Raw genomic sequence first — 22,417 nt, 5'->3', positions numbered from 1 at the left:
TGCATAAGGGAAAATAATCTGCGACAGTGCGACAGTTGACTCCAGGGTGGCCCCATCATCAGCTACCGCCCCAGTCACAAGTGCACGTACAGTTGGGGATTTGCCACTTTTTCGAGGGGTACCATGGGGCCTGGTGCAAGGCTGAGGCTGCACAACAGGACGCATTGTGCTGGAGCATGGAGGCGGCGGCAAAGCTAATATTTCTCTTGGGAAGCCAATAAGCGAAGCCTGGAGACGGGGTATTATTATAAATGAACAGGGTATTGTCTGAGCTTAAGAGTTCCCGTTCTCATCCTTGTTTTCAAGGGATTGGAGGGTACTTTATAGAGCACATGTGAGATGGAGCCAGGAGGAGGGAAACAATCACCCTGCCTTCGGATAAAGTCGTTTTGTGAGAGAAACATTGTCAAACAGAGACTCTAAGTCGACTTCCAATAATAAAAAGAAATTATTTGACTATATAAAAAAATATTGCTTTAAAAAGTTGGGAGCGACTATAGGGGATTTAAAGGCACCACAGACCTCTCTACATTTTAAAAAGAAAGATTATAATGACAATACTGTCTGTACAACTTAGGCCTGCGAAGAAAGGTACCCGTGATGGATGCGCAGAGACAAGCCAAGCTTAAGTTGGGTGGTGGCGGGTGCAAACACAGCACTCGTTGTCGGGTGCAGGACTGATTTTTCACCCAGAAAAGGAGAAAAGGTATAGCTAGGGAAACTGTTCCAAAGGGAGAAAGCACAACAAAAAGAACCTGTAAGAGTGAGCTAGAGATAGGTGTAGGTACCAGAAGAAAGAGGCATGGCGGTGGAATCCAGATCAGGCAATCTTGGGATTTAGCAGCATTAGCACTCAACAGCACCTGGCTCGTATAAGATACTTTTGGCACCTTCACATTTTTTTTTACATAAAATGTAACACTGGAGACAAGGCCAGGCTGAAGCCTACAGGTCGCACAGGCGGTGGTGTAGCAGATACGGTAATCCAAACTGAACCGCCAAGATCTGTAGACCTCCATAATGCGGTTGATCAACATCACAGTATGCTGTTAGGAATCCTTGATTCTCTTGCTTACCCTTAGTAGTCATTGTGTGTGACAGCGCTCACACAGCTCACAATTTGTTCAACTTTCCAAAAGCAAACATGAGAACTGAAGAAGGAAATTTTATATTTAAACTCCAAGTGACAAAGTTGTGGCCGAAAAATTCTTTAAACATGCCACTGTCGCCTTCTACAATTTCTGAATTAGATTTTAAATTGCATTGAACTTTTCCACAAAATAACTACTTTTGAAGGAATTATATCCAAGCACAATCCCTTTATTGTACCATTAGCAAACTGACTTAAACTTTAGCAGTTTTTAATTTTGGGACATTGGATAACACATTGACAATGTAAATACACAGAATATTTCTAAAGCATGAATTTGAAGGTGAATTACCCCTTAGATGTTTTTATGACTCAACTCCACTAGACTTTCCTTATTAACTTCAGAACTGGGAAAGGAAGAGTGGACCCTGAAGGGATTTCAAACTGATCGTAAAGCTAAGTTTATGCGTGCTTATAAGAATTTATTTGTATAACACATTCCATCAGTAGGATTGTACCAAAGTTCATTATCTAGAAGCCCATGGGCTTGCGATTTCTGTGAGTCGGTTGGGCACTTTTGTTTGGTTACTAGAGGTTTGTTAAATGTCTAGTTTAGTAATGGTTCTTGTTGGTTAATGTGAAAGTAAAATGTGATTGATCCTGTTAAACGTGCTATATTTGTTGTGTGTTGAGTAGAAGTCTCTCTCTGCACTGTTCAATATGAGCAACACACTTGCATTTCAGTGCTCACCCAAAAAAAAAAAATTTAAACAAGAAAACAAGTCAAGTAAAAAAAAAAAAAAATCCTTTGTCCAGTAGTTAAACATTTATTTTCGCAGGCGTATGAAGTCATTTAAAAATTGATACAAGTTGTCAAGAGATCAGGCAAAAAAAGAAAAAAAAAAACTTCTAGCAGCACACAGGGTTCAAGTTTGCATTCCCTTTTAGATGTAATTTGACATATTCCATTAATATTAACAAAAAAAAAGCAGAAATCGCACATGGTTTCCAGAACATAAAAACACAGGATAAGATATAAAATTATGTTCACCTTTGAATAGTGCCTCCAAAAAAAAGCACGTGTGGAAAAATAACTTCAGTTACTAAGAATAATAGTTCTCACACATTGAGTAAATGTACACTTTGTAACAGAAATATTTCTAAGGCTTGTCGTAGGGAATAGATTTTAGAAAGAGCCCTTGGTGGGTCATTTTCCCCCCCTTTTCTTCCTTTGTTTGACAAAAGCCGTAATATAATCACAGAGAGCTGAGATGTTTAATCTAAGATGACAAAACTGACAGCCAGATAAAATAAACAAGCACATTAGAAGGGCGCAGCCAAGAGGATCTGAACAATTCTCTTCAAGCATAAGAAAAGAGGTTAACATTTCCCCTCTCTGCCCTTTCAAATATATTTGTTTTTTGTCCCTTTTAAAAGCGCTAACATAAAATAAACAGCACTTTGGGTAAACCATGCGCTCTTGGCGGATCCTCCCCACTCTCAATATAAATCTTCCGAAACGCCTGCACTTTGATTTAAAACTTATCTGACCCAGCGAAGTCAAACTTTGATATTAAGGCTTTGATGTTGTTCGTATGAATTGTGGTGTATTTCTTTTCAATGGGGTTGCCAATCACGGAGACATTTAAATAAGCAAATGCAATCTGTAGTAGAAAAATACGGCCTGTGGTTTGATTGTATGATTATTAAGGAAATAAACAAAACCAATGTATTTTTTTATTTCTTGTGAAGGGGAGGGTGAGTACCCGCCCCAGTAACAAATAAGGCGGAACTCGGGACCTATCGGGGCCTCACGGGGGTTTGACAGCAATCACTTTTTAAAAGCCTTTAGGAGACAAGGGTGAAGATGCCTGACACAGTGACAATGGCGTAAAGGGACAAAGGTCACCGTAGAGGGGCGGGGGAGTGGGGCCTCTTTGTTGATTATGTTGCCCCCGACAACACTCCCAATATTGTTAGAAAAGGCACTTCTGTGTGTGGACGTTTTAGATGGAAAATTGGAGCAACACATGGATTAACCCTTCTTCCCCCACCCCCGTCATTTTAAGCAGGAACACTCGAAGCACAAAACACACAATTATCAAACCATGCAGCCAGGCAAAAGGTACAGACATACCACCCCGTGAAGAGTTCTCACCGAAAACTCTGAAAACTTTAATCTACTTCGGTACACACACCGCTCAAGCAGCAGACCATACATGAACACTCACAAACCAATGAAGAGCCTGCACGTCACACTTCCCACCCCTCACAAGTCACTGGAGCACAAACGCACAAGACCACATATCACACAACATTCGAGCCAGGCAGCAAAACCCCTAAAAACCCACAACCCACGGCCACATAAACGCCACTCCGCACAACACCTGCACGTATAGCTTTCACAGTCCCTGAAACATGGAATCTATCCCAACCCCCCCCCCCACACCCTGAAAAGAATGCCTTCACAGTAAGTACCATTAACATGACAAAAGTGCCCTCAATCTGCAACTCAAAGAGTTTACCCCCACCCCACATGGGGCGAGGTCACCGACTCTTCCTGGTTATGACACTGTGACCCCTCTCCCTCCCAGGGTAGGCCCGATCCCATTAATAGATGACACAGCGCCCCACTCAGCGTTTAAATATACGTTTAAGATTCATGTTCTTTTCATGTGGAGGGCAGAAACCCGCTACTGCCCACCGGAAGCAAATGCCTTACCCCAGGGTTCGTGGCAAGGGTGCCTATGCCAAGCTAGGAAAAAGGGCCTCCCACTTGCCGCTTCGTTAACGAAATAGAAGAACAATGTTCAGGGGTCGGTGAGCCCCTCAAGCTTCTGGGCCCAGGTGCCACTGCACCAGTGTGAGCCCACGCCCCTGCCCGCCACCTCCCCGTTCATATTTCACACTCCTGTCAATTTAAAAGTGCTTCTGCCTTATGAAATTCACAGACTTAGACGCAAGTGGGAGAATGGCGCGCCTCGTATTCGGGTGTTCCCTACTTGTCCCCTTGGCCCTCCTTGCACCCCCGGTATGCACCATGTAAGCACCGCCTGTCCCCCTAGACTCTCCGGGTCACCCACCCCTGCTCCTGCCTGGACGGCTGTCACCCTCTGCACTTTGTTGCTCGCTGCGGCCCCGTTCCCGTGACTCTGCAGGAAGCATCGAGGTCTGCGTCCAGTTACTACGGCACCGCAGACTGCCAGGACCCCTGCCCCCGAGCCCCCTCCCCTCTGACTCCTGTACACCAGCTCGGCTTGTTTAAGGGCAGACCCATTACTTACTACCCTCTCGCGCCCCCGCCCCCGGTCACTCACCTTTGGTTGCTGTTGTTCCAGTACACTGCATGCTTGGCGCTGCACACCCTCCTCACCTCCTCCAGGACCAGGGACGCCAGGAGCAGCCCCCTCAGCAGGGGGTCCAGGGGCATGATGGCGGAGGAGGTGGAGGGTCCCCGCTGGGTAAGATCCGCGGCACCCTGCTGCACCAGAGACTCCCACTCACCAGGGTGAACGAGAGAGGCCGGAGAAAGGTATGGGGAAGCCCCACCCTCCCGGCAGAAGGAGGAAAAAACTTCTGTCCAATCCAGAGGCGGGAAGAAAATAACACACACTGAGGGCAGGAGCAGCCTTAACCCCTGAGGAGCTGGGGAGGCACCTCCACATGCAGGGTGAGGAGTGTGGGGGCAGGAGCGGGGGACTGCACACGCAGGGTGAGGAGCGTGGGCGCAGGACAGTGGGATTCCACACGCAGGGTGAGCAGCGTAGGGACAGGAGAGGGGACCTCTACACTCAGGAGTGGGGAGCGTGGGGACAGGAGAGGCAGCCTCCACACGCACGGGCGAGGAGCTTGGGGCCGAGGGGCTTTCTCCCTACACGGTGAGGAGCGTGGGACAGGAGATGGGGCCTCTACACGCAGGGGTGAGGTCCGTGGGTGCAGGAGGGGCTTTTTCCACACGAGTGGTGAGGAGGGTAGGGAAGGAAGCCTCCACACACCGGGGTGAGGAGCTTGGGAGCAGGAGGGGCTTTCTCCACACAAAGGGATGAGGAGCGTAGTGACAGGAAAGGTGGCCTCTACAGGCAGGGTTGAGGAGCGTGGGGGCAGGAGGGGCAGCCTCCACATACAGGGGTGAGGAGCGTGGGGGCAGGAGGGGCGGCCTCCACATACAGGTGTGAGGAGCGTGGAGGCAGGAGGGCGGCCTCCACACGTGGGGGTGAGGAGTGTGGAGGCAGGAAAGGCAGCCTCCACGCAGGAGTGAGGAGCGTGGGGGCAGTAGAAGTAACCTCCACACGGAGGGGTGAGGAGCGCAAGGGCAGGAGAGGCAGCCTCCACGCAGGAGTGAGGAGCGTGGGGGCAGTAGAAGTAACCTCCACATACAGGGGTGAGGAGTATGGGGGCAGGAGAGGCAACCTCCACACTCAGGAGTGAGGAGAATGGAGGCAGGAGAGCCATCTCCACACGCGGGGTGAGGAGCGTGGGGGCAGGAAATTCGGCCTCCATGCACGGCTGAAGAGCCGATGGGGCAGGAGAGGCAGCCTCCACACGCAGGGGTGAGGAGCGTGGGGGCAGGAGAGGGGCCTCCTTACACAGGGATGAGGAGCGTGGGGGAAGGAGAGGGGGCCTCCACACACAAGGGTGAGGAGTGTGGGGGAAGGTGATAGGAGAAGCGCCAGGATTGGCCTGAGCGGGCTAAAATGCCACTCAGGTAGGGAGTGTGAGCCTACGCTTGATCTCCACCCTGTGGAGAGTTCCAAGTGCGAATGTCAGTTTGGCCAGAGGGCCATACTGACATGCGTGCATAGAGCGCACCACCAATACTCCTCCTCCCTGGTGACGTGAGAGTTGCTGGCCCGTCTTCCGAAAGCGGAAAAATAAAATGATAATAAAGAAGTTCCATTATCATTTTGTTTTGATGCCTTTCAGCAGTGGGGCGATGCTCCTCCGCCACAGTGGAGGGCCTGCCCCTGGTAAAAATTCATAAAATGTATGAGTTAAGGTGCTTTCACCTCGTGTTCCAACCCTGCTGTACTATGTATGTCAACCACTACCCAGACTATAACTCTCCTCCTGGAATGGACTCCTCTTAATCTCTTTCATGACATGACAAAAGCCATCAGAAACTGTATTAATTATATCACTGGTTCCTTTACAAACCACCTTGTCTTTGACGTTATTAATGACATCACTAAGTTTTTATTGTTATTTATTTGGACATGTACTGCTATGTAATGAATAGGTGCTATTTTAATAAAGTGCACATATAGACATCTTAACAACTAGATCCTAACTCTGGCTTCTGGTGACATTTATGAATCAGTCGATCTTTGGCCTCATGGTCAATTATGTCACCAGAATCCGTCGATAACAGCATTGGACAGAATACAGTTATCTGTTATGTATCCTCCATGAATGTAGTGCTCAGCCTGCGTTTATCTGCATTTTTTCCTTGTTAAAATACCTCGGTGGCTTCCCTTGGGCACTTTGCAGGCGGCTTCCGTCCTTTTATCCTTCCATTGTCAATAAAATAAGTTGCACTTGTAGGATAACATAAATGTGTCCTATTATTGCTTTTAAACACCCCAAGGATTATTAAGCGCTTTATAAATCAGATTATTATTCTGACCTCCGTTACCTTTCGAAGCACTTCTTAGGTAACGGTGTATGTCTTCACAGCGCTGTGCAGAAGACTTCACCAATTTTTACAAAACCTGATGGGAAAAATGCCACCTCCGCTGCACTCAGTCCTGCTCTGCACAAGCAGCTGTTTCCACTCTTACCCATCTAAAGTGGCTGAAAACTGGAAGTCACCCAGCGCCTACGAGGCAGAGCTGCTTCATTTGAATAATTCCAACACCTCACCAGGAGTGAGAGCCTCAGGATTAACAAGCAATAGATCAAGCCTGAGGGAGAGCTAGTGGCTTTGCCAATGTCTTTTAGCCATGTTGCACAGCAGCGTGGCTGATATTCTGCATGGCTAAAAGTCAGTGGCGTTGGCCTAGAAGAGACTAGCGTAGAGTACAATAGAGTGGGGTAAAGTGGAGTGGTAGAGTGGCGTAAATTGGATTGGTTTGGAGTGGCATAGTAGAGTGGCGTACAATAGGGTGCGGTGGCATAAAGTGAGGTGGAGTCTGGTAGAGTGGCATGGCATAGAGTAGTGTGGCACTGTGTGTAGTACAGTAGAATAGAGTGGAGTGGTGTAGAGTGGCATAGAATATGAGAGTCATTGTGTGGTGTGGCATAGAGTAGGGTGAAATGGAGCGGCTTACCTTAGAGTTGACTAGTACAGAGTAGAGTCGAATGGTGTTGTATGCCGTGGGGTAAACTTGAATAGAGTAGACTGGCGTAGAGTGAAATGGAGTAGCATAGAGTATAGTGGTGTAGAGTGGAGTGCAGTAGAGTGAAATTGTGTGAAGTAGAGTGGTATAGAGTGGAGTGGCGTAGTGGCAGAAAATTACGAAGATTAGTGTGGGGCGATATGGCCTGGAGTAGCATAGGCTGGAGTGGTATAGAGTGCTGTAGAGGACCATTGTGTGGAGACGCATAAAGCAGAGTGGCATAGAGTGAATTAGTGTAGGCTAGAGTGGCATAGAGTAGTACAGATGTGGGTGTAATTAAAGCTTAGAGATGGCAGATAGAGTGAAAGCAACATAATTAAGAAGCCATACATCTATGTTAAAAGTAGGAAAGCAAATTCCATGTACAGCAATATTTGTGAACACATAAAATAGTGTGTTGCCAAAGGACGAGGAAGAACAAAGATGCGGAACAACACATGTAACTGGTTTGTGCTTCAGGGAGGGGCTAACACAAGAAAGGAAGGGAAGCCTAGTTGGGGCTAAGCAATCGAAAGATTGCAAATTAGTGAAAATGAAAACAACTAATGGTATGCTGTGGGCAGGTTGTAAGCCCACTGGAATGTAAATAGTACATTTCGAAGCACAGCGCATGTGCTGTGTAGGCCAGACCTATACATGACAAAGTGATGCACAGGAGTAGGAACCCATTGTAGGGCAGTGGTGGAAGAGTTGAGATGATGGGGCTGGCAAGCAAAGGAGTAACCAGAAAATTAACATAACCCCCCCGCCCCCCACTTTGACTCAGATCTCTGATGACATTAAGTGAAGCAAGCAAGCACAAACCTTTCTAGAAGAGTTCCTTTGTCTCTTTTATCCAAGCATCTTTCCTTCATTCGCTTACCCTTCCATCCACCCACTGATACTCACCATTTCACCTTTTCACTCTGTCAGCCATTTGTTCTTTTATCAATCATTCAAGATTTGACCTTTCCATCCACTCATTCATACATCCATTATCTATGCATGCATCTATTCATGTATCCATGCACCCATACACTCATCATCTGACTTAGATATCCATCAATAAAGCCTTTCATCCATTGATTTATCATTGTGTCCTTCCAAACACTCATATTTCCATGTACTCTGCCATCCTTTCATCCATCCATACACCAATCCAGCCACCAATTATTTCATCTACTCACCCATCCAATCACTCTTACTACCTGTCTTTCACCCTCCCTTACATTCACATTTCCTTCCTTTCAGACTTCTATCCTTTATTTCTCTTTTCTTTCATCCCATGTTCCCTTCTTCCTTAAGTCCTTAATAGCAATGTTAGAAAAATATTCACAGGAAGTAAGAGTAGCGCATGGCAGTGTCTCTTACGTTTGTAGGACAGACATCTCTAGTAAATTAATAGTAAAAAACCTCTATGGCAGACATGGGGGAGCAACAGTCCTAAAATGAAAGTCCACAGTTCAGTTCAGTGAAGCAGGAAAAATCAAGGACAATGACAGTTTGGATGGGCCTGGAAGTCTACAGCTGCAGAGAGATGGGCAGGCTGGTTGGGCCTGAGAGTAGTACAACATTTCCAATTGGAAATAATGTTCGCAAATTGCTACCTAATGTTTGCAAATGGAAAGGAATTTTGTGAACCGACCTATGTACTAATAGCTTGGTTCCAAAAATTCGGAATCACAGTGGATCACAATCTGACCTGCCACATCAACATATTCATGAGGTAGATGGTATTTTGGGACTCACTACGATTGGATGCCTTCATAGGAATAGTAGCAAGCTGGCGTCGGGGATCACATTTTAAATAACGTTTTTTTTGTATATAAATATGAATGCAGCCCATTTTCTTTAAAGAACTGGACACCTGCTTTAAAGCATTGGTAAAACTGAAAAAACATGCGACTGGATTTCAGTTGCAAAACATTGATGTATCCCTTAACAAATCGCTATGTGAAAGGGTACACCCCCCCCTTCCAAATAGTGATTTGTTAAGTGTTTCAAACCACACTTTACCATTCAATAAACTGATATTCATTTGTAAAATGGGTTCAGAACATGACAGGTAGCCATTTTGCCTTTGAAAACACTGATTTTATAAATCGTGGCCTTTGTGGCTGAGAAATGTACTGGCTGTTGCGCGCTGAAATAAGGTTATGACGGACTGGGTGACCAATATGATAATACAGTTCTTACTCTTGTAATTGAAGGAAAAATTGATTCGCCATTTCATCGCTCCTTGATAAAGCTATACAACTCGTATCTCTGAGCAAAACTCGTGTTAAATGTCCTAACACAGTTGATGACACTCAACTTTGATAAAACCACTATAAATACAGACGTGGGCAATTACAGTTCTTGAATGTATAATTTCATAACTACAGAAGGATAGCCATTTCACGATTTCTTCAGTCGGGAATCCTTGGATACAGAGACACCTTTACTCTGAATACCAGCTTAGTGCCAGCCTTTTCTTTCAGCTTGACCCCAGTAAAAAAAAAAAAAAAAACAGGCTGCATGAGGCTTGGCCTTTGTCTGCAGGGGAAATGGAGCGACAGGATGGGCCCGGGGTCAGCGTGTCTAAAGAAATGAACAGGTTGGATGTTTCCTATAAACCTTGGCAGTCTCGGTGTGCTTGGGGGTCCTTTTCTGAATGGATGCGGCCGGGCTGGATTGGTCTGGCATTTAACATACACAGAGTACTGCACAGACTGGGTGGGCCTGCCTTTCTGCTGTCCCTTTCTGCTTCGATAGGCATGCGTAACTCTTGGTTCTTGGCACTCGTCCTACATACCTGAGAACTTTTGTCTCTGAGTCATCCCGATGCACGAGGTGAGTGGGAGGATCCGTGGAAAGGAGTGGGTTCCGAGCCGGTATTTCATCCACTGAAACACTTCATCCTAGATACATAAATGCTCATTTTTTCTCGTTTTGACGAATCCAAGCACGCAGTGATCAGTGAAGCTCTTTTTTGGTCTGTACATGTTCTCTTGTAGGGTATGTCTCGTCTCCAAATTCTGTAAATTTTTCTAAGGTTAATTTATTTTGGAGATGGGCAGTCGGGAGTGTCATTGAACATGGTCCTAGGACAGGTCAATGCGTCTTTTACAAGGAGTTGTGGTGAATGCCCTTGAAGTTCAACAGGTGGACCCCAGGACTGTAGGATAATACGCAACCCCCTTGCTGAGAAGAAGTACATTTGTGTAAGACAGTTAATAGCGAGCAGTATTAGATGGCATGATATCCAATTAATTGAATGTTTGGGATATGCTGACTGTGGTACAAGTATTGTTTTAACGTGTTCTGTTGTATGACAGTACGTGTGTCCTTATTGGGAATGCTGTTGTGAACATGATGACACTCAACTGCATATTATATATGTGTTATTGTGGATGTGTGTGTGCGCCATCTTCTGACTAAAATTTACTACTTGAAGTTGCATATGCAGCATATGGTGACTTTAGCAACTCGAAAATCGGAGGCGGCATAAGTTGTTTGAGGTTGACTGGTATATGTTAATGATCCTGCCAGGCAAAGGCCAGTCCAGGATGCCCTTTCTACCTCGGGGGCAGTGTTGATTAAAGGTAGTGATAGGCTGCCACTGTTTAAAGCACAGGGCATGTAGTGCAGGGGCATGCTGGTTGAGGAGCAATCCAGTAGGCTTGGACTTTCTGGTAAATAGGGACACACGTCCGGAGTGTTCCTGTAGTCCTGAGGCCCTATTCTTCTCGATACCACTAAAGATGTCTCACAGTGAGCAGCAGATGCTGTTGCGGGAATGGTAAAACAGGGCTCCCATAGCATTTTCTCTGTCTGCAATTCCTTGTAAACCAACAACACAGAGCTGAGGACTTCTGTCAAACAGACCCTATGATGCAATCCACTTACTGTAAATTCCAACAGAATGGTGACCAATCCACGAAAAAGACAAGCTACAACCAACCAAGAGGGATTGAGTACTTCAGTTAAACTCACCCTACAATTGGGAAAGTTTCAGCAATTGCAAAAAAACCTTCAGTGAGGCCATTGATTATCTGACACCCTAATGCAATGGGTGATAAGCAGCCAGTCCTTTGTTCATGTCTGTGCTTAGTTCTAGTTGAGGCTTGTTGTTTTCTGGATCCTCCATGAAGCTGCGACCTTTTCTGAGGCAGATTAATACAACTTCCCCAGGGAGTTGCCTACAGTTGGGCGTATAATGCATTTGGGATCAATATTGCATGGACCGCTCCCTGGTACTATGAATGGAACTCCAAGTCTACTCATCTTGGTCCAGGCCAAGAAACAAGATATCCATTTTACAAGATCGGGCAGCAGGGCCATGGGTAAAAATATCATGCCCTTGGAGAGAATGAAGTTCACTGCTACTCAGGTAATGCGGTCCTGTACTGAGCCAAAGCTACTTCATAAGGTTGTACTCTTGTACTAATGTTTAAAACATTGGCTTACCAAAGCACAGAGCTAAGAGCGGTACCAAAGGGTTGATCATAAAGGAAAGGAGACATCTAAAGCTAATTACCAAGGATAGAAAAGAACCATTCCTATTACACAGGCTGGAAGAGTATAGTTTACAAATTAATCAAAGGAAATGCAGACCTTTATCACAGGAGGTTAGCTTTAATTGTTGTGCACATAGATCTTAAGAACAGTGTTAAGGGTATGACGTCCAAAAAGTAAATACATTCTGTGTTGAAAACTGACCTTTGGGGAAACCAGCATATATGGAAAAACATCTGTACAGACACACACTGGATCCTACAAAAAAGTCCTAGGGTACTACGAAGCTAGCATACACTTTAAGAAAATATTCGAGTCTGGAAACTCCTCCAATCAACGACTTAATGTACGCCAATCAGGTGTGCAGCTCTGATCTGCCAGTCAAGTCGGTTGCCAGGTGTGACACTGCAGGAGTTTATGAAGTAAAGGTATGGAGTACAGGCAAAAGATGAAGGGAGATGGCTAAACAGCCAACCCAGTAGTGGAGTGGTGTGACCCCAGCATTATTAACTTTCACATAGCCATTGCATTGTGGAAAATCTCCCATCAGGAGGTGAGATCGGTTGAAATTCACCTTAATCTAACACATAGTGAGAGAGACCCAACATCCTGAAAGTTCAAAGGAGCATGCGCTGTGGGGCTGTTACAGATGATAGAATATGAATGGATCATTCTGAGCAGGGTCAATCCATGATTAACTGAAACAAGCCGGTAATCTTCTTTCTAAAAAGAGTTTCTTACCCTACCAGTGGTAAAAAATGACCATGCCAAATCACCTATGCACAACCTGACATTTACAGCAATTAATGGAGTCAGCAGGAATGTAAGTGATCTGCAGTTTTGTTTCCAGGTTTCTAGGGGATGGAGAAATCATTCTGCATGTCCTGTCTTTTATCCTAATAAAAGGGACCAAGGAATTGAAGACATTCTCTCCCTGCTGGACTTGTCAGCTACATTCAAGGCCCTTAGCAATTCTCTCCTCTCTAGGCTTAAGGAGGTGACGGCAGTAGACTAGTGAACATATGGTTTACCTCCATTTTGAACAGTAAAGACAAATGTGCTGGGCGATATCTATTTCTACCAAGAACCGGTTAGTCTTCCTTATGGTCACCGTTTAACTCGTTCTCGCAACAATTACATCCAAAGCTAATGGCTCTAGGGATTTGGATTCACCAGTAAGAAGGTGAGGCAGGTTGTGTTCAGGGACGCTGCCCAGATATTGACCCTGTAAGCGTAAAGTACTCAAGCGTACATGCACAGGTGCTTCAAAACGGATCATTCCTCCGCGGGTGAAGACAGCATTCCTAGTTCTACTCTTGCACAGCACTTTAAAGAAGATGGAATGTAACTAGCGGAATGCCGTTTTGGGAATGTTCTGCAGTGTATGCTGCTGAATGCTAGAACCATATATAACTCCAAACCTCTGTGGATAGACATGCTCGTGGTATCTATTTGAAATTGTTTCCTTAAATTTATGAGGATCCTTCCATTTGTGTCAGAATCCCTTTGATCTATAATTGACAGAGACCTATTACTGTAACTCATCTTTTGTTGGAAAGCCCAAAAAAGAAAATACTGAAATTACAAACATTGCTAAAATCACTGTTCCTAGATGAGTGTATCGCCCAACTTAATGTAGATTTCATTGGCTACCAGAAGATCGCAGAAATCCATGACAGCTTCAATACCCAGACACCCCTGTCAACCACCGACACCACAGACTCACCGCCCCCCAGCCACACCTGCTCTCCTGGACCCACATCGACGACGACGACACCATCAAAATCATGAACACCAACCACTCCGGCTCACCATCTGACCCCTACCCTCACCACATCTTCAACAAAGCGAGCTCCGTTATCGCACCCCAAATCCAGAAGATCATCAACAGTTCCTTCGAGACCGCCACCTTCTCGGAGAGTTGGAAACGCGCTGAGATCAACGCCCTCCTCAAGAAGCCCAATGCAGACCCAAAGGACCTCAAGAACTTCCGGCCCATCTCCCTGCTCCCCTTCCCGGCAAAAGTAATCGAGAAAATTGTCAACAAACAACTGACCGGCTTCCTCAAGGAGAACAACACCCTGGACCCATCCCAATCTGGATTCCGCAGCAACCACAGCACTGAAACCGCCCTCATTGCCACCACTGACGATATCAGGACCATACTTGACAACGGGGAAAGCGCAGCCCTCATCCTCCTGGACCTCTCTGCCCCTTTCGACACCGTCTGCCACCACACCCTACGCACATGCAGGGATCCGCGACAGAGCCCTGGACTGGATCACCTCCTTCTTCACCCGCAGAACCCAGAGAGTTCGCCTCCCTCCATTCCGCTAAGCCACCAAAATCATCTGCGGCGTACCCCAGGCATCGTCCTTCAGCCTGACCCTCTTTAACGTCTACATGGCTCCGCTCGCAAACATCATCCGATCTCACAACCTCAACATCGTCTCATACGCAGATGACACCCAGCTGATCCTCTCCCTCACCAAGGACCCCGCCACCGCCAAAACCAACCTCCACGAAGGAATGAAGGCCATCGCCGAATGGATGAAGAACAGCTGCCTGAAACAGAATTCTGACAAAACTGAGGTCCTTATCCTCGGCTCCACCCCCTCCGCCTGGGAGGACTCGTAGTGGCCTGCCACACTTGTAACCGCACCGACACCCACCGACCATGCACGAAACCTGGGATTCATCCTGGACTCATCACTATCAGTGACCCAGCAAGTCAATGCCGTCTCCTGCTCCTGCTTCAACACCCTCACCATGCTTGGGAACATCTACAAATGGTTCCTAACTGGAACCAGAAGGACGGTCACCCAAGCCTTTGTAAGCAACAGAGTGGGCTACGGCAAAGCCCTCTATGCAGAAACCACAGCCAAGCTCCAGAAAAGACTGCAACGCATACAGAACGCCTCTGCACGCCTCATCCTGGACATCCCCCGCCACACCACAGCACATCTGAGAGACCTGCACTGGCTCCCCGTCAACAAGGGAATCACTTTCAAACTCCTCATGCACTCTCACAAGGCACTGCACAACACCAGACCAGAATACCTCAAGAGATGGCTCTCCTTCTACATCCCGACCTGACAGCTTTGCTCCACTGACCTTGCCCTCGCCACCATCTCACGCATCCACAGAACAACCGCCGGCAGCAGATCGTTCCCCCACCTCACCACCAAGACGTGGAACACTCTTCCCACCCACCTGCAACAGACACAGGACCTACTTACCTTCAGAAGACACCTCAAGGCTTGGCTGCACTAGCAGTAGCACCCCCCAACCCACCAGCGCCTTGAGACCCCCACGGGTGAGTAGTGTGCTTTACAAATGCCTTGATTGATTGATTGGCTACCAGTGCATACCAACATTAAGTCCATGGCTCTGTCAATTGTTTGCAAGGCTAATGATAGCTCTGGTGCACTCTATCTGAAAATCAGATTAGAACTTTTCAATTCTGCGCTGACTGAGGGATCTGAGATACAGGTGGCAAACCATGCCACTTCCTTACCGCAGCACTGCAAAATAAAATGTAAATTTTTCAAGGCAGATTGTTTTGCAACTTCTTTACTAAAACATGACAATGACTTCTGTGCTATTGAGGCTACCACCCATCTGTAAATGGTGCACATTTCTTCATACCCATGGGCCCGTTGTTGAAACTCATCAGATGGATACATTCACTCTCAAAAGGTCCTAAATGGTTCTTAGTGTCCATCTGGGACTGCTGATCTACTGTCAAGGGTACATCAGTTCTCCACACACTGTATGTGTTTATTTGTGCCCACACAGTGTTGTTGGAGCTCGTCAGCAAGGCACCCCTCTTATCCAAATGTTGTATACCTTGAGCCATGTGCATCTTTTCCCACTACTCAGTACTAGAAATATAAATATAGAATTGTATGTACCCACTAATGCAAAGTACTTGTTTGCTACTTAAAAGTGCTGGAGCTTCCCCATTATTAGTATTGCTACCCTGCACAGAAGTACCTATACTCTCTGTTTCAAATTTAAGAAGTGCACATACTCCTTACCTGTCAATACTTGTCCATTTAAAGTACTGCTGCTAATTGTGGTTGTGTTTCTTGGTGCCCAAGCGTGGTTGTGGTGGGTGGCATGAGTAGGTGAATAACAAAGTATTTATGTTTTTCTTTACATCCAAGTATGGGCAGCTTGAGCTCATTAGGAGAGGGCCTCGTCACGTGATCTCCATTTTTCTTGAGTCTCCTCTGGACTTATTTTGGCTTCCATCAAGAGGACTTCTTCACATGCTCTGTGTTTCTTGGGTCTCGTCTGGCCTTCTGAGTTCCCACCATGGTACATTTTCATTTTACCCTTTGTGTCTGTTGGCTCTCTTCTGGACTCTGTTTCTTGGGTCTCTTTTGGGCATCTACTTCGAGCTCCCATGCAGAGTGCTTCTTTACATGCTCTCCGTATTTCTTGGGTCTTTTTTGAACAACTTCTTCATGCTCCCACAGAGAGTACTTCTTCATATGCTCTCTGTGTTTCTTGGGTCTATTCTGGACTTTTTCTTCAAGTTCCCCCACAGAATACTTCTTCAAATGCTCTCCATGTTTCTTCTTTCTCTTCTGGACCCTCTTCGAGATCCTCCACAGACCACTTCTTCACGTGCTCTCCGTGCTTCTTGGGTCTCTTATGGACTTCTTTTTCGCTCTCCTGCAGAGAGTAGTTCGTCAAATGCTCTTCTTGTTTTTTAGGTCCCACCTAGACCCTCTTTGAGCTCCTGTGCAGAGTAGTTCTTCACATGCTCTTCATGTTTCTTGGGTCTCTTTTGCGTGCTCCACCTGAGGGTACTTCTTCACATTTTAGCCATATTTCTTAGTTCCCATCTGTACCATCTTCAAGCTCCCCCACAGAGTACTTCTTCAAATGCTGTTCGTGTTCCTTGGGTCCAACGTGACCCTGTTTGAGCTCCACTGCAGAGTACTTTTCTTCTCCAAATGCATCCAGTGTATCCTGGCAATTTTGTCTGGAAAACTTCAACTCATTAGCAGAAGTCACCCATTCTCCAGATTCCATGATCTCAGGTGTTTTCAGAAGCACTCCATCAGCAGAGAACATTTTCTCCTGTTAGTGATGTTTGTGGTTTTTTAGGTAGTTTAGGTAGAAAGCGCTAACATGCGGCCTCACTTCTTGGACACCACAACACCCTTGAAACAGTACGCGGAAAAAGCAAAGTTCAGACATTCTCACCTCAGAAGAAGAGGACTGATGGTCCTCTTCCTGGCTCCTTGAAGGTAGATCAGCTATCCAACTACTGTGGGTGTTGGTTGCTGGGTGCACTGTACAAATAATGTCATAAAACTGGTCCCCTGTGACAGAGCAAGTCTGGTTAATACATTTTATTGTAAAGTGGATGAAAATGTAAATTGACCCTTCCTGGGTTAGTAGGAGACCTTTATTTGAGGATCTCAGGTTTGTAACACTTTTCCCTCAGCTGTGTAAGCCATTGACCTAAACACACACACCTAAGTTCAATAGGCATAACTTAATGTCAACCTTTGATTCACCAGTTCCCAATGGCAGTTCCTTCTGTCATCAGCCACATGTTCCTGTTTGATGAAAGCAGCCACTGCCCTTAGTCTGAGGTCAGGGGACCCGGAGTTAGTTCAGCTATCCCTAGAGATGAAGGGTGGAATAAAGTGGCCCCGATGACTTGGTGAAGAGAAAGAGTCTGCAGAGCAGAGGCTAGTTCTTGCTCAAAGAATACAAGGTAAGAGTTCAGTTTTGCGCAATAGCCCAAACTGCTGGGGAGAAAGGAATGTAATGATAAGGAACCCGATCAGGTGATGTTTCTTAGCGATACGGGGTCATTAGGGTCAGGATAAAGTGTCAGATGAGCCAGATACAGACACGCATAAAAGAAACACTTCCATTTCAACAGTACTGACCCCCCCCAACTTACCAAAAGCCATTTCCATTATATTAAATTGTAACTGATTCCGCCCCAGCCCTCTCCACGTGTGACAAGTACTGTTAGCTGGTGAAATCTCCATGTTGTCGTTCACTCAACCTATTGGCGAGCCTCTTACGCTCAAAATGGTGAGTGCTCACACTCTCACTGCGCACCAGGGCACATGTCTGACGTGTAACGCTATATGGTCATAGTATGGCTTCTTGGCGCCCAAGTGAAGACTTTTGGAGCAGTTGTGTCTATTATATCTTGCCTCCAGATAGTGTCCGTTTTTGGGTCTCTTGAAGGATTGTAGGAGGCCATATTGTTCACATCTCCCTGTACAGGTCAAGGGCGCCCTGCATCTACAGCCTATGAAGAACTTCTGGGTACGATGTAAAGCTGCCTATAGAAGCAAAAATCCACTTAAAATGTGTCTTTTTGTCTTCTTAAGTGTCCACCGATCCTTACCTCCCTATCAGGTCATTGAGGTGAACGGGTTATGGGTTCTCTTACTCTAAGCTTGTGACAATGGGAGGCTGTTGGCAGGATTGTTTGGTTGTCTCTGAATCTCCACTCCAGAGCCCTTCTGGCCTCAGCCCTGTTTCTCTCACTTTCGGCAAAAGCTCTGGCTTAAGGACTTTTTGAAGCTCCAGGCAAAATGTTTTTTTACCATTTGGAGTCTCCATTTCCCCACAAAACAGGGAAACTTTTGCGGTTATGTTTTTTCTGACACCATATTGCGACAACCTGTGGTGGCACCATAGCACATGTTACTATTATACACTTAGGGGGTCATTCTGACCTCGGCGGTAAAAGCCGCTTACCGCCGGTCAGAAGACCGCCACAATACCGCCGCGGCCGCGGTCAGCCGCCACAGTCATTCTGACCCACAACTGCCAAACCTCCAAAAATCCGACCTCCATTGCAGTCCGCCACATCAGCGGCCCGCGATAAACTGGAGATGACCAAACCTCCACCGCCACGCCAACAGAAATACGCCCATGCCATTACGATCCACAAATCCACGCAGCGGTCTTTCAAACGCGGTAGTCTATTGGCGGTACACACCGCCGCGGTCAAAATACCCACACCTTTACAAAACACTACCACATTGGACAATTTGAAATACACACACCTGATACACATACAAACAACACTCCCACACATCCAATACAATATAAAACACACACCCACATCACCCACAAACCCCTACTACCAAAAATCAGAGACGAAGGAGAGAGAGACACATCAGAGAATAGAGAGCCAGACACACAGAGGCACACTACAACATCACACACACCACATAGTAGCACAAAGCACCACACACCAACACACTCATCACCACATACACCACCCCACACCTCATCCACACCACCCCATGGCACCACAAAGACACCCACGCTTTACGGACCAAGAACTCAGGGTGATGGTGGAGGAAATCCTAAGAGTGGAACCCCAGCTCTTCGGCTCACAGGTGCAGCACACCACCATAGCAAGGAAGGCGGAGCTATGACAGCGGATCGTGGACAGGGTCAACGCGGTGGGACAGCATCCCAGAAATAGGGACGACATCCGCAAACAATGGAACGACCTACGGGGGAAGGTGCGCTCGATGGTGTCGCGACACAACATCGCGGTGCAGAAGACTGGCGGAGGACCCCCACCCACCCCACCAGAATTCACAGCATGGGAGCAAGAAGTATTAAACATCCTGCATCCTGAGGGCCTCGCTGGAGTACCCGGAGGAATGGACTCTGGTAAGTCCTATCTCATATACTTCATCCCCCCCACCCCACCAGCATGCCAACCCACATCCCCACCCTCACCCCCAACCCACCATCACACATCATCCCTGAGAATGTATCCCTAGCACAACCCACCCAACCCCTCACCAACCCTTGCATGCCACCACAAACATTGGACACCCATTACCTAAGCATGACCACTGCACATACCCATCCCCCCCACAAACCACCCTCACAACACCACCCACAAGGGAATGCCTGCACTGGGGGACAAGGGCACCCATAATTCGCACGCTTTTTCACACACAGAAACAATAACCATACTCTCTCACCCCCTGCAGGACCCGAACGCCAACACACCGGTCAGGAGGGTCCTCAAATGTCCATCCCACCCCTGGAACAGGCCCCCAGTGAGGACAGCAGCTCTGGCGACCTGAAACCTGATGACCAGCCCGGACCATCGGGGACCTCTGGGCAGTGGGTTCCCCAAACACAGACACAGGCCACAGCAGACCCAAACCCCTCTGGGAACAACAGCACAGCTCCCACCCAGCGGGCCCATGCCTCTGTCTCTAGGACAGGTCAAGCAGCGGTGTGTCTGCCACTACAGGGCACCCAGGCTAACCCAACACCCCAACAACAACAGGGACCTGGGGGCAGTGGTAGTGGGCACACCGTCCAGGGGACAGAGGCCCAGGCAAACAGGGCAACTCGGAGGGCTGCCGTGCGACAGGGGGGGAGGAGAGGCCCAGGGAACCCACTCTCCAAGAGGCCCTCACTACCATCATGGGAGCATACCACCACTCCCAAGAGACGATGGCGACGGTACTGGCCAGGTTCACCGAGATACAGGCACAGCAGGAAGAACGCTACATGGGGTTCAGCAACCAACTCCCCACCATCGCTACCGCCATGGGGAGCATGGTCCAGGCCCTCATCAGGATAGAAGACACGTTGCGGGACCATGTGGCACCACACAGGGCCACTGTCACTAGCCAGGAACAGCCTACCACCTCCGCCGGCGCTAGTGGACAGGAGGCCCACACACAACGACAGGCCACAAGAACCCCACCTCCTGCTGAAGAACAACCACCCCGCAAGAGGAGCCTAAGACCCAAAAAAAAACCAGAGTAGCATGCCAAGACCACCGCCAGCATGAGATACCCCCAGAAGTCATCCCACTGTCCCACATTGCCACCCTGTCCAAACTCAAACAGCCCCTGCTCCATCCTTCCACAGGCATATGGACAATAGACCTGTCAGACTGAGAACTGGACTCTGCCATGGACATCACTCCACCCCCACCCATCACCGTCATCATATAATGTACCATTATCTAAGCACACAAAATAAAACAATTATTGCACAGAAAACCGTTTGGAGTCATGCTGTATTCTCAAAAAATCGTACAACACATAACAGTTCACAATATGTGATGTCAGTTAGTGATGACAACATACCAATGTCAATACGCTGTAGTACATGGCCAAACCAAGCAGAAGTCGGGCTATGAGTCATTAAGCACTGAGAAGGGAAGGGAAAAAGAATATGTTATTTAAAAGAGCTGGGGGGAAATACATAAAGTTGAGATGCATGAGGCTCTAAGTAACTGGGAAATGGCGTGGCTGAATCTTACCTGTGTGCTACTGAAAATACTGTTGTATGACAGCTTCCCTGTTGTCTGTTTCCTCACCGTCGTCTTCCTCCTCTTCACTCTCCACAGGCTCCACGGCTTCTACGACACCACCATCTGGACCATCCTCCTGCAGGAAAGACACCTGGCGTCGCAAAGCCAGGTTGTGAAGCATACAGCAGGCCACGATGATGTGGCACACCTTCTTTGGTGAGTACATTAGGGATCCACCTGTCATATGCAGGCACCTAAACCTGGCCTTCAGGAGGCCGAAGGTCCTTTCAATGACCCTCCTAGTACGCCCATGGGCCTCATTGTACCGTTCCTCTGCCCTGGTCCTGGGATTCCTCACTGGGGTCAATAGCCACGGCAGGTTGGGGTAACCAGAGTCACCGATTAGCCACACACGCTGTCTCTGTAGCTGTTCCATCACATAGGGGACGCTGCTATTACGCATAACATACGCGTCATGCACTGACCCTGGGAACTTGGCATTTACATGGGAGATGTACTGGTCTGCCAAACAGACAACTTGCACATTCATAGAATGGTAATGTTTCCTATTTCTGTACACCTGTTCATCGTCATTTGGGGGTACTAATGCCACATGGGTCCCATCAATGGCACCAATGATGTTGGGGATATGTCCAAGGGCATAGAAATCACCCTTCACTGTGGCCAAATCACCCTCTTCTGGGAATATGATGTAGCTCCTCATGAGTTTCATCAGGGCAGACAACACTCTGGACAGAATCTTTGAAAACATAGGCTGAGACATTCCAGATGACATGGCCACTGTTGTCTGGAATGAGCCACTTGCAAAGAAATGGAGGACTGATAGAACCTGCACTAGAGGGGGAATTCCTGTGGGTTGGCGGATGGGTGACATCAGGTCTGGCTCCAGCTGGGCACACAGTTCATGTATAGTGGCTCGGTCAAGTCGGTATCGGAGTATTATATGGCGTTCTTCCATTGTCGACAGGTCAACCAGCGGCCGGTACACGGGAGGATTCCTCCTTCTCCTCGCAAGTCCCTGCGGACGGTGCCTAGGAAGGACAACATGGAGCACTGAGTCAAGCAACTCACAGGTACGTACAACACAGCTTGCACAGTACACGAAAATGTTTTGACTGCTATGTTTGTATGTGTGCAAATGCAAGGCCTAGGCCTGTGTGACGCAGTAGAATTTAAGCCATGTGGGGCCTTGAAATGGCG

General features: G+C 47.4%; 1 protein-coding gene across 2 annotated transcripts in view; it reads right to left on the bottom strand.

The window, feature by feature from the left end:
- Nucleotides 1–4,646, bottom strand: part of EFNA4 (ephrin A4) — a 163,382-nt gene extending 158,736 nt beyond the window's left edge. The window contains exon 1 of one of the 2 annotated variants that reach the window (XM_069218407.1): nt 4,408–4,646. In XM_069218407.1, the coding sequence (XP_069074508.1) occupies nt 4,408–4,520 (113 nt within the window). In that variant the 5' untranslated portion in view covers nt 4,521–4,646. The remainder of the gene's footprint in view (nt 1–4,407) is intronic. The other variant, XM_069218406.1, reaches the window with a different exon arrangement.
- Between the last annotated feature and the right edge of the window lie 17,771 nt (nt 4,647–22,417).

This window comes from Pleurodeles waltl, chromosome 12 (genome assembly GCF_031143425.1).
Source record: "Pleurodeles waltl isolate 20211129_DDA chromosome 12, aPleWal1.hap1.20221129, whole genome shotgun sequence".
NCBI classification, from domain to species: domain Eukaryota; kingdom Metazoa; phylum Chordata; class Amphibia; order Caudata; family Salamandridae; genus Pleurodeles; species Pleurodeles waltl.
Note: the sequence above shows the minus strand (reverse complement) of the source record. Positions and strands in the feature narration are given on the sequence as shown.